This window comes from Oncorhynchus nerka, linkage group LG6 (assembly GCF_034236695.1).
Source record: "Oncorhynchus nerka isolate Pitt River linkage group LG6, Oner_Uvic_2.0, whole genome shotgun sequence".
Taxonomy (NCBI): domain Eukaryota; kingdom Metazoa; phylum Chordata; class Actinopteri; order Salmoniformes; family Salmonidae; genus Oncorhynchus; species Oncorhynchus nerka.
Window position 1 is genome coordinate 76,399,829 of NC_088401.1, and position 12,316 is coordinate 76,412,144.

At 53.5% G+C, this 12,316-nt stretch overlaps 1 protein-coding gene across 1 annotated transcript in view; it reads right to left on the reverse strand.

The window, feature by feature from the left end:
* LOC115114989 (actin-binding LIM protein 3-like) overlaps positions 1 to 11,549 on the reverse strand; it is a 134,716-nt gene extending 123,167 nt beyond the window's left edge. Inside the window, exon 1 of the mRNA XM_065019875.1 lies at positions 10,947 to 11,549. Coding sequence (XP_064875947.1) covers positions 10,947 to 10,959 — 13 coding nt within the window. The 5' untranslated portion in view covers positions 10,960 to 11,549. The remainder of the gene's footprint in view (positions 1 to 10,946) is intronic.
* Between the last annotated feature and the right edge of the window lie 767 nt (positions 11,550 to 12,316).

Sequence of the window (12,316 nt, forward strand, 5' to 3'; positions counted from 1 at the left end):
AGACAGGGGAGGGGAGAAAGGGGGAGACAGGGGGAGGGGAGATAGGGGGAGGGGAAGGGGGAATGGAGATAGAGGGAGACAGGGGAGGGAGAAAGGGGGAGACAGGGGAGGGGAGAAAGGGGGAGATAGGGGAGATAGGGGGAATGGAGATAGAGGGAGACAGGGGAGGGGGAAAGGGGGAATGGAGACAGGGGGGGGGAGACAGGGGAGGGGGAAAGGGGGAATGGAGACAGCGGGAGACAGGGGAGGGGAGAAAGGGGGAGGGGGAGGGGGGGAAAGGGGGAATGGAGACAGGGGGAGACAGGGGAGGGGGAAAGGGGAATGGAGACAGGGGGAGGGGAGGGGAGAAAGGGGAAAGGGGGAAAGGGGGAAGGGGAGACAGGGGAGGGGGAAAGGGGGGGAGACAGGGGGGAGGGGGAAAGGGGGGGAATGGAGACAGGGGGGAGACAGGGGGGAGGGGAGGGGGAAAAAGACAGGGGGAGAAGGGGGAGAAATGGAGAAAGGGGGAGACATGGGAGGGGAGAAAGGGGAGACAGGGGGAATGGAGACAGGGGGAGACAGGGGAGGGGCGAAAGGGGGAGACAGGGGAGGGGAGAAAGGGGAGACAGGGGAGGGGAGAAAGGGGGAGACAGGGGAGGGGAGAAAGGGGGAGACAGGGGAGGGGCGAAAGGGGGAGACAGGGAGGGGAGAAAGGGGGAGACAGGGGGAATGGAGACAGGGGGAGACAGGGGGAGGGGCGAAAGGGGGAGACAGGGGAGGGGAGAAAGGGGGAGACAGGGGGAATGGAGAAATGGGGAGACAGGGGGAGGAGAGGAGGGAGGACAGGAGTCATCTGACATTCCAGAGTACCAGGACAGAATGAAGACAGTGCAGCAGTGTGGGTCCTGGCCTGGGGGAACTCTGCAGTTTTGTTGCAGCACAACACTAGCAGACAGGCTCCTCTTATCAAAGCAGTGGTCATGGGGAGGCCTGTGTATGTCTGTGTTTGTGTGGCTGCTGGGAACTCAGCTGACTGGGGATCAGTGGTGTTGCGAAGACAAGCAATTTCCCCTGGCATCGCAGGCTACAGTCAGCTGACATGAGCTCTGCGTGTGTATACATCCTTCAGGGGGATGGCCTCTGCCCTGGTAAGATTAGCTGTCTCCAGATCAGTTAGATCTGTGGCCCAAGGGATGGGGCTGATCTGTCCAGTCTTGGTGTAGAGCTGAACTGGGGCTGATCCGTCCAGTCTTGGTGTAGAGCTGAACTGGGGCTGGTCTGTCCAGTCTTGATGTAGTGCTGAACAGGGTCTGATCTGTCTGGTCTTGGTGTAGAGCTGGACTAGGGCTGACAGGGTCTGATCTGTCTGGTCTCGATGTAGAGCTGGACTAGGGCTGACAGGGGCTGATCTGTCCAGTCTTGATGTAGAGCTGGACTAGGGCTGACAGAGGCTGATCTGTCTGGTCTCGATGTAGAGCTGGACTAGGGCTGACAGGGGCTGGTCTGTCCGGTCTTGGCGTAGAGCTGGACTAGGGCTGACAGGGGCTGATCTGTCTGGTATTGGTGTAGAGCTGGACTAGGGCTGACAGGGGCTGATCTGTCTGGTCTTGGTGTAGAGCTGGACTAGGGCTGACAGGGTCTGATCTGTCTGGTCTTGGTGTAGAGCTGGACTAGGGCTGACAGGGGCTGATCTGTCTAGTCTTGATGTAGAGCTGGACTGGGGCTGACAGGGGCTGATCTGTCTGGTCTCAATGTAGAGCTGGACTAGGGCTGACAGGGGCTGATCTGTTCAGTCTTGGTGTAGAGCTGGACTAGGGCTGACAGGGGCTGATCTGTTCAGTCTTGATATAGAGCTGGACTAGGGCTGACAGGGTCTGATCTGTCTGGTCTCGATGTAGAGCTGGACTAGGGCTGACAGGGGCTGATCTGTTCAGTCTTGATGTAGAGCTGGACTAGGGCTGACAGAGGCTGATCTGTCTGGTCTCGATGTAGAGCTGGACTAGGGCTGACAGGGGCTGATCTGTCTTGTCTTGGCGTAGAGCTGGACTAGGGCTGACAGGGGCTGATCTGTCCAGTCTTGGCGTAGAGCTGGACTAGGGCTGACAGGGGCTGATCTGTCCAGTCTTGGTGTAGAGCTGGACTAGGGCTGACAGGGGCTGATCTGTCTGGTCTCGGTGTAGAGCTGGACTAGGGCTGACAGGGGCTGATCTGTCTGGTCTCGGTGTAGAGCTGGACTAGGGCTGACAGGGGCTGATCTGTCTGGTCTTGGTGTAGAGCTGGACTAGGGCTGACAGGGTCTGATCTGTCTGGTCTCGATGTAGAGCTGGACTAGGGCTGACAGGGTCTGATCTGTCCAGTCTTGGTGTAGAGCTGGACTAGGGCTGACAGGGGCTGGTCTGTCCGGTCTTGGCGTAGAGCTGGACTAGGGCTGACAGGGGCTGATCTGTCTGGTCTTGGTGTAGAGCTGGACTAGGGCTGACAGGGGCTGATCTGTTCAGTCTTGGTGTAGAGCTGGACTAGGGCTGACAGAGGCTGATCTGTCTGGTCTCGATGTAGAGCTGGACTAGGGCTGACAGGGGCTGATCTGTCTGGTCTTGGTGTAGAGCTGGACTAGGGCTGACAGGGGCTGATCTGTTCAGTCTTGATATAGAGCTGGACTAGGGCTGACAGAGGCTGATCTGTCTGGTCTCGATGTAGAGCTGGACTAGGGCTGACAGGGGCTGATCTGTCTGGTCTTGGTGTAGAGCTGGACTAGGGCTGACAGGGGCTGATCTGTCTGGTCTTGGTGTAGAGCTGGACTAGGGCTGACAGGGGCTGATCTGTCTGGTCTCGGTGTAGAGCTGGACTAGGGCTGACAGGGGCTGATCTGTCTGGTCTTGATGTAGAGCTGGACTAGGGCTGACAGGGGCTGATCTGTCTGGTCTCGATGTAGAGCTGGACTAGGGCTGACAGGGGCTGATCTGTCCAGTCTTGGTGTAGAGCTGGACTAGGGCTGACAGGGGCTGGTCTGTCCGGTCTTGGCGTAGAGCTGGACTAGGGCTGACAGGGGCTGATCTGTCTGGTCTTGGTGTAGAGCTGGACTAGGGCTGACAGGGGCTGATCTGTTCAGTCTTGGTGTAGAGCTGGACTAGGGCTGACAGAGGCTGATCTGTCTGGTCTCGATGTAGAGCTGGACTAGGGCTGACAGGGGCTGATCTGTCTGGTCTTGGTGTAGAGCTGGACTAGGGCTGACAGGGGCTGATCTGTTCAGTCTTGATATAGAGCTGGACTAGGGCTGACAGAGGCTGATCTGTCTGGTCTCGATGTAGAGCTGGACTAGGGCTGACAGGGGCTGATCTGTCTGGTCTTGGTGTAGAGCTGGACTAGGGCTGACAGGGGCTGATCTGTCTGGTCTTGGTGTAGAGCTGGACTAGGGCTGACAGGGGCTGATCTGTCTGGTCTCGGTGTAGAACTGGACTAGGGCTGACAGGGGCTGATCTGACTAGGGCTGACAGGAGGCTGTCTGTCAATGTAGAGCTGGACTAGGGCTGACAGGGGCTGATCTGTTCAGTCTTGGTGTAGAGCTGGACTAGGGCTGACAGGGGCTGATCTGTCCAGTCTTGGTGTAGAGCTGGACTAGGGCTGACAGGGGCTGATCTGTCTGGTCTTGGTGTAGAGCTGGACTAGGGCTGACAGGGGCTGATCTGTCTGGTCTTGGTGTAGAGCTGGACTAGGGCTGACAGGGGCTTATCTGTCCAGTCTTGGTGTAGAGCTGGAATAGGGCTGACAGGGGCTGATCTGTTCAGTCTTGGTGTAGAGCTGGACTAGAGCTGACAGGGGCTGATCTGTCCAGTCTTGGTGTAGAGCTGGAATAGGGCTGACAGGGGCTTATCTGTTCAGTCTTGGTGTAGAGCTGGACTATGGCTGACAGGGGCTGATCTGTCCGGTCTTGGTGTAGAGCTGGACTAGGGCTGACAGGGGCTGATCTGTCTGGTCTTGGTGTAGAGCTGGACTAGGGCTGACAGAGGCTGATCTGTCTGGTCTCGGTGTAGAGCTGGACTAGGGCTGACAGGGGCTGATCTGTCTGGTCTTGGTGTAGAGCTGGACTAGGGCTGACAGGGGCTGATCTGTTCAGTCTTGGTGTAGAGCTGGACTAGGGCTGACAGGGGCTGATCTGTCCAGTCTTGGTGTAGAGCTGGTCTAGGGCTGACAGGGGCTGATCTGTCTGGTCTTGGTGTAGAGCTGGACTAGGGCTGACAGAGGCTGATCTGTCTGGTCTCGGTGTAGAGCTGGACTAGGGCTGACAGGGGCTGATCTGTCTGGTCTTGGTGTAGAGCTGGACTAGGGCTGACAGGGGCTGATCTGTTCAGTCTTGGTGTAGAGCTGGACTAGGGCTGACAGGGGCTGATCTGTCCAGTCTTGGTGTAGAGCTGGTCTAGGGCTGACAGGGGCTGATCTGTCTGGTATTGGTGTAGAGCTGGACTAGGGCTGACAGGGGCTTATCTGTCCAGTCTTGGTGTAGAGCTGGACTAGGGCTGACAGGGGCTGATCTGTCTGGTATTGGTGTAGAGCTGGACTAGGGCTGACAGGGTCTGATCTGTCTGGTCTTGGTGTAGAGCTGGAATAGGGCTGACAGGGGCTGATCTGTCCGGTCTTGGTGTAGAGCTGGACTAGGGCTGACAGGGGCTGATCTGTCCAGTCTTGGTGTAGAGCTGGACTAGGGCTGACAGGGGCTGATCTGTCTGGTCTTGGTGTAGAGCTGGACTAGGGCTGACAGGGTCTGATCTGTCTGGTCTTGGTGTAGAGCAGGACTAGGGCTGACAGGGGCTGATCTGTCCAGTCTTGGTGTAGAGCTGGGCTAGGGCTGACAGGGGCTGATCTGTCTGGTCTTGGTGTAGAGCTGGACTAGGGCTGACAGGGGCTGATCTGTCCAGTCTTGGTGTAGAGCTGGAATAGGGCTGACAGGGGCTGATCTGTCCGGTCTTGGTGTAGAGCTGGACTAGGGCTGACAGGGGCTGATCTGTCCAGTCTTGGTGTAGAGCTGGACTAGGGCTGACAGGGGCTGATCTGTCTGGTCTTGGTGTAGAGCTGGACTAGGGCTGACAGGGTCTGATCTGTCCAGTCTTGGTGTAGAGCTGGTCTAGGGCTGACAGGGGCTGATCTGTCTGGTATTGGTGTAGAGCTGGACTAGGGCTGACAGGGGCTTATCTGTCCAGTCTTGGTGTAGAGCTGGACTAGGGCTGACAGGGGCTGATCTGTCTGGTATTGGTGTAGAGCTGGACTAGGGCTGACAGGGTCTGATCTGTCTGGTCTTGGTGTAGAGCTGGACTAGGGCTGACAGGGGCTGGTCTGTCCGGTCTTGGCGTAGAGCTGGACTAGAGCTGACAGAGGCTGATCTGTCTGGTCTTGGTGTAGAGCTGGACTAGGGCTGACAGGGTCTGATCTGTCTGGTCTTGGTGTAGAGCTGGACTAGGGCTGACAGGGGCTGATCTGTCCAGTCTTGGTGTAGAGCTGGACTAGGGCTGACAGGGGCTGATCTGTCTGGTCTTGGTGTAGAGCTGGACTAGGGCTGACAGGGTCTGATCTGTCTGGTCTTGGTGTAGAGCTGGAATAGGGCTGACAGGGGCTGATCTGTCCGGTCTTGGTGTAGAGCTGGACTAGGGCTGACAGGGGCTGATCTGTCCAGTCTTGGTGTAGAGCTGGTCTAGGGCTGACAGGGGCTGATCTGTCTGGTCTTGGTGTAGAGCTGGACTAGGGCTGACAGGGGCTGATCTGTCTGGTCTTGGTGTAGAGCTGGGGGCTGACATCTGATCTGTCCAGTCTTGGTGTAGAGCTGGACTAGGCTGACAGGGGCTGATCTGTCTGGTATTGGTGTAGAGCTGGACTAGGGCTGACAGGGGCTGATCTGTCTGGTCTTGGTGTAGAGCTGGACTAGGGCTGACAGGGGCTGATCTGTTCAGTCTTGGTGTAGAGCTGGACTAGGGCTGACAGGGGCTGATCTGTCCAGTCTTGGTGTAGAGCTGGACTAGGGCTGACAGGGGCTGATCTGTCTGGTCTTGGTGTAGAGCTGGACTAGGGCTGACAGGGTCTGATCTGTCTGGTCTTGGTGTAGAGCTGGACTAGGGCTGACAGGGGCTGATCTGTCCAGTCTTGGTGTAGAGCTGGACTAGGGCTGACAGGGGCTGATCTGTCTGGTCTTGGTGTAGAGCTGGACTAGGGCTGACAGGGGCTGATCTGTCCAGTCTTGGTGTAGAGCTGGAATAGGGCTGACAGGGGCTGATCTGTCCGGTCTTGGTGTAGAGCTGGACTAGGGCTGACAGGGGCTGATCTGTCCAGTCTTGGTGTAGAGCTGGACTAGGGCTGACAGGGGCTGATCTGTCTGGTCTTGGTGTAGAGCTGGACTAGGGCTGACAGGGTCTGATCTGTCCAGTCTTGGTGTAGAGCTGGTCTAGGGCTGACAGGGGCTGATCTGTCTGGTATTGGTGTAGAGCTGGACTAGGGCTGACAGGGGCTTATCTGTCCAGTCTTGGTGTAGAGCTGGACTAGGGCTGACAGGGGCTGATCTGTCTGGTATTGGTGTAGAGCTGGACTAGGGCTGACAGGGTCTGATCTGTCTGGTCTTGGTGTAGAGCTGGACTAGGGCTGACAGGGGCTGGTCTGTCCGGTCTTGGTGTAGAGCTGACAGGGGCTATCTGTCCAGTCTAGAGCTGACAGAGGGGCTGATCTGTCTGGTCTTGGTGTAGAGCTGGACTAGGGCTGACAGGGTCTGATCTGTCTGGTCTTGGTGTAGAGCTGGACTAGGGCTGACAGGGGCTGATCTGTCCAGTCTTGGTGTAGAGCTGGACTAGAGCTGACTTATCTGTCCAGAGGCTGATCTGTCTGGTCTTGGTGGGCTGACAGGGCTGACAGGGTCTGATCTGTCTGGTCTTGGTGTAGAGCTGGACTAGGGCTGACAGGGTCTGATCTGTCTGGTCTTGGTGTAGAGCTGGAATAGGGCTGACAGGGGCTGATCTGTCCGGTCTTGGTGTAGAGCTGGACTAGGGCTGACAGAGGCTGATCTGTCTGGTCTCGGTGTAGAGCTGGACTAGGGCTGACAGGGGCTGATCTGTCTGGTCTTGGTGTAGAGCTGGACTAGGGCTGACAGGGGCTGATCTGTCTGGTCTTGGTGTAGAGCTGGACTAGGGCTGACAGGGGCTGATCTGTCCAGTCTTGGTGTAGAGCTGGACTAGGGCTGACAGGGGCTGATCTGTCTGGTCTTGGTGTAGAGCTGGACTAGGGCTGACAGGGGCTGATCTGTCCAGTCTTGGTGTAGAGCTGGACTAGGGCTGACAGGGGCTGATCTGTCTGGTATTGGTGTAGAGCTGGACTAGGGCTGACAGGGTCTGATCTGTCTGGTCTTGGTGTAGAGCTGGACTAGGGCTGACAGGGGCTGGTCTGTCCGGTCTTGGCGTAGAGCTGGACTAGAGCTGACAGAGGCTGATCTGTCTGGTCTTGGTGTAGAGCTGGACTAGGGCTGACAGGGTCTGATCTGTCTGGTCTTGGTGTAGAGCTGGACTAGGGCTGACAGGGGCTGATCTGTCCAGTCTTGGTGTAGAGCTGGGCTAGGGCTGAAAAGGGGCTGATCTGTCTGGTCTTGGTGTAGAGCTGGACTAGGGCTGACAGGGGCTGATCTGTCCAGTCTTGGTGTAGAGCTGGAATAGGGCTGACAGGGGCTGATCTGTCCGGTCTTGGTGTAGAGCTGGACTAGGGCTGACAGGGGCTGATCTGTCCAGTCTTGGTGTAGAGCTGGACTAGGGCTGACAGGGACTGATCTGTCTGGTCTTGGTGTAGAGCTGGACTAGGGCTGACAGGGTCTGATCTGTCTGGTCTTGGTGTAGAGCTGGAATAGGGCTGACAGGGGCTGATCTGTCCGGTCTTGGTGTAGAGCTGGACTAGGGCTGACAGAGGCTGATCTGTCTGGTCTCGGTGTAGAGCTGGACTAGGGCTGACAGGGGCTGATCTGTCTGGTCTTGGTGTAGAGCTGGACTAGGGCTGACAGGGGCTGATCTGTCCAGTCTTGGTGTAGAGCTGGACTAGGGCTGACAGGGGCTGATCTGTTCAGTCTTGGTGTAGAGCTGGACTAGGGCTGACAGGGGCTGATCTGTCCAGTCTTGGTGTAGAGCTGGTCTAGGGCTGACAGGGGCTGATCTGTCTGGTATTGGTGTAGAGCTGGACTAGGGCTGACAGGGGCTTATCTGTCCAGTCTTGGTGTAGAGCTGGACTAGGGCTGACAGGGTCTGATCTGTCTGGTCTTGGTGTAGAGCTGGACTAGGGCTGACAGGGGCTGATCTGTCCAGTCTTGGTGTAGAGCTGGACTAGGGCTGACAGGGTCTGATCTGTCTGGTCTTGGTGTAGAGCTGGACTAGGGCTGACCTGTCCAGTCTTGGTGTAGAGCTGGGCTAGAGCTGACAGGGGCTGATCTGTCTGGTCTTGGTGTAGAGCTGGACTAGGGCTGACAGGGGCTGATCTGTCCAGTCTTGGTGTAGAGCTGGAATAGGGCTGACAGGGGCTGATCTGTCCGGTCTTGGTGTAGAGCTGGACTAGGGCTGACAGGGGCTGATCTGTCTGGTCTTGGTGTAGAGCTGGACTAGGGCTGACAGGGGCTGATCTGTCTGGTCTTGGTGTAGAGCTGGACTAGGGCTGACAGGGGCTGGTTTTAATGAGCTTTGCAACTCTGCTATGGAGACAACATGTTTGTGGATGTATGTGATGTGATGTCTGAGTCTGATGATGATGATGAAGATGATTATGATAATACGCTGGGGGAATAGATTGTTTAGGAAATTAAGAAGACAAACTGCACATTTCTAACATCAAATGATGTGAACTATTATGTAGAGATGCAGTTTGCCATCCAGACAGACACACAGAAGCCCTGACATGTCAGCGAGAAACAGCTACTGGAGGAAGTCTAAGACCACTGAGTACACAAGTCCCTTACGTTGACCCCTAACCCTTTACATAACCACAACAACATACCACACAACCCCCACACAGTATTCCATCCTCACACTCAGTCGCTTAATTTAAGACATTTATTCAAGAAATACTACCAAGGATGAGCTAATAAAAAGCATTGATGAATCGTTGAAGTGAGGGGGAGAGAGAGGAACAGAGAAACGTTGTTGTCTTTCTCTCTGCTCTGTGAGAATAACTTCCAATTAATACAGAGTGAATGAAAACAGACAGTATGTTAATCAAATCTTGAATTTAAAGCACATTTGTAGTTTATTTTCCATTGAACGCTACTAAATCTGTCTATTCTATTCGCTACTAAATCTGTCTATTCTCTATTGTTGTATAGCATTGTTTTATCTGTGTATCCTCCTCTGAGAGCGACGCTTCAGAGTTAACTAGAGAAGAGCGACGCTTCAGAGTTAACTAGAGAAGAGCGGGGAGCTTCAGAGTTAACTAGAGAAGAGCGGGGAGCTTCAGAGTTAACTAGAGAAGAGCGACGCTTCAGAGTTAACTAGAGAAGAGCGGGGAGCTTCAGAGTTAACTAGAGAAGAGCGGGGAGCTTCAGAGTTAACTAGAGAAGAGCGGGGAGCTTCAGAGTTAACTAGAGAAGAGCGGGGAGCTTCAGAGTTAACTAGAGAAGAGCGACGCTTCAGAGTTAACTAGAGAAGAGCGGGGAGCTTCAGAGTTAACTAGAGAAGAGCGGGGAGCTTCAGAGTTAACTAGAGAAGAGCGGGGAGCTTCAGAGTTAACTAGAGAAGAGCGGGGAGCTTCAGAGTTAACTAGAGAAGAGCGACGCTTCAGAGTTAACTAGAGAAGAGCGGGAGCTTCAGAGTTAACTAGAGAAGAGCGGGAGCTTCAGAGTTAACTAGAGAAGAGCGGGAGCTTCAGAGTTAACTAGAGAAGAGCGGGGAGCTTCAGAGTTAACTAGAGAAGAGCGGGGAGCTTCAGAGTTAACTAGAGAAGAGCGGGGAGCTTCAGAGTTAACTAGAGAAGAGCGGGGAGCTTCAGAGTTAACTAGAGAAGAGCGGGGAGCTTCAGAGTTAACTAGAGAAGAGCGGGGCGCTTCAGAGTTAACTAGAGAAGAGCGACGCTTCAGAGTTAACTAGAGAAGAGCGGGGAGCTTCAGAGTTAACTAGAGAAGAGCGGGGAGCTTCAGAGTTAACTAGAGAAGAGCGGGAGCTTCAGAGTTAACTAGAGAAAGAGCTTCAGAGTTAACTAGAGAAGAGCGGGGAGCTTCAGAGTTAACTAGAGAAGAGCGGGAGCTTCAGAGTTAACTAGAGAAGAGCGGGAGCTTCAGAGTTAACTAGAGAAGAGCGGGGAGCTTCAGAGTTAACTAGAGAAGAGCGGGAGCTTCAGAGTTAACTAGAGAAGAGCGGGGAGCTTCAGAGTTAACTAGAGAAGAGCGGGAGCTTCAGAGTTAACTAGAGAAGAGCGGGAGCTTCAGAGTTAACTAGAGAAGAGCGGGAGCTTCAGAGTTAACTAGAGAAGAGCGGGGAGCTTCAGAGTTAACTAGAGAAGAGCGGGGAGCTTCAGAGTTAACTAGAGAAGAGCGGGAGCTTCAGAGTTAACTAGAGAAGAGCGGGGAGCTTCAGAGTTAACTAGAGAAGAGCGGGAGCTTCAGAGTTAACTAGAGAAGAGCGGGGAGCTTCAGAGTTAACTAGAGAAGAGCGGGGAGCTTCAGAGTTAACTAGAGAAGAGCGGGGAGCTTCAGAGTTAACTAGAGAAGCGGGGAGCTTCAGAGTTAACTAGAGAAGAGCGGGGAGCTTCAGAGTTAACTAGAGAAGAGCGGGGAGCTTCAGAGTTAACTAGAGAAGAGCGGGGAGCTTCAGAGTTAACTAGAGAAGAGCGGGGAGCTTCAGAGTTAACTAGAGAAGAGCGGGGAGCTTCAGAGTTAACTAGAGAAGAGCGGGGAGCTTCAGAGTTAACTAGAGAAGAGCGGGGAGCTTCAAAGTAACGGAGAACAGACGAGAGGCGCAGAGGAATGAACTCACCATTGGTACTCATGATGCTCACAGGTTCTCATCCAATACAATGTTCCCAGAAAACACCGGAGATCATCTTCAGAGCAGCTATAATTCCAATAAAGCGAAATATCCTTTCCACTCTGGTGACTTTTCAACCAGAGGGGGAGAAACGGAAAGATAAATAGAGACCGGGGTGTTCCCAGTGCTCTGGAATCCAATACGTAAACGACAAACCTCCTTTTCAATGGTTGAGCAGAAAAATAACGTCAGACAGCCAGGAAAGACATAATGTTGCACAGTCTCATTCCATGTCTAGGATGTTGTCCCTCCCGGTTGATTTCAGTGTTCTCTCAAAGCGCTGACCATGGCGCGCTCGCTCTCCTCTCTCTCCCAGTAGATACGTGAAAAGAACTCGCGCTCCAACCACAGGCTTCAATGGAGCGACGTCACGGAAGCACAGCGCGCAGGTTCGGTGTGGCACGCGAGCAAACGGTGGAGCGAACGTTCACCGTGTTTTTTTCTGAGGTCAAGGTTTGAGGGGAGAGCAGGCGCACCTGCGGTTTGGGATTTAAACTCCGGGTGATTACCAGGGATGACACCGCCCTCTTCTGGAGTTATTTTGTGGTGCGCACTAATATATTTATTTATTTAACTAGGCAAGTCAGTTAAGAAGAAATTCTTATTTTCAATGACGGCCTAGGAACACTGGGTTAACTGCCTGTTCAGGGGCAGAACGACAGATTTGTACTTTGTCAGCTCGGGGATTTGAACTTGCAACCTTCCGGGTTACTAGTCCAACGCTCCAACCACTAGGCTACCCTGCCGCCCATTCCCCCAATATTCATTGGATCGTTCCCTTTATTAGTCTAGATAACACACAACAGCGTTGGGGAAGCTACTCTGAAATCATAGTTTACCAACCTACCAATCACTTCACACTTGAAGAAGTTAACATACAACTAAAGCTACACAAATATAGTTTACCTTGAAAAAGTACAACAAATATATTATCTATATCTAAAATGTCATAAACTACAAATTGCAAGATCAACAGATCCATATGGGATCAGATTTTAATCAAATGTGCATTTTAGCCTATTAAACACAAACAAATGTATTTTTCAATTGATAAGTATGGATGTCTGATACCGAAAAAGAAAGCAGATTCTTGTCTATACTTCACCCATAATTTATTACATTTTTTCAAAAAACGTTGTATGTAGTTCCTGTAGTTAGCTATTCTTCTACATGGCAAAAAAGCAATTAACTACTGAAATCACTACCAAGATTAGAATTTATTTCAACTACCACCAAGCTACTGCTAAAAGTAGATTCATTAGTAGTTTAACTTCATGTAGTTCACTACTCCCCAACACTGACAAACAATAGGGCTCATA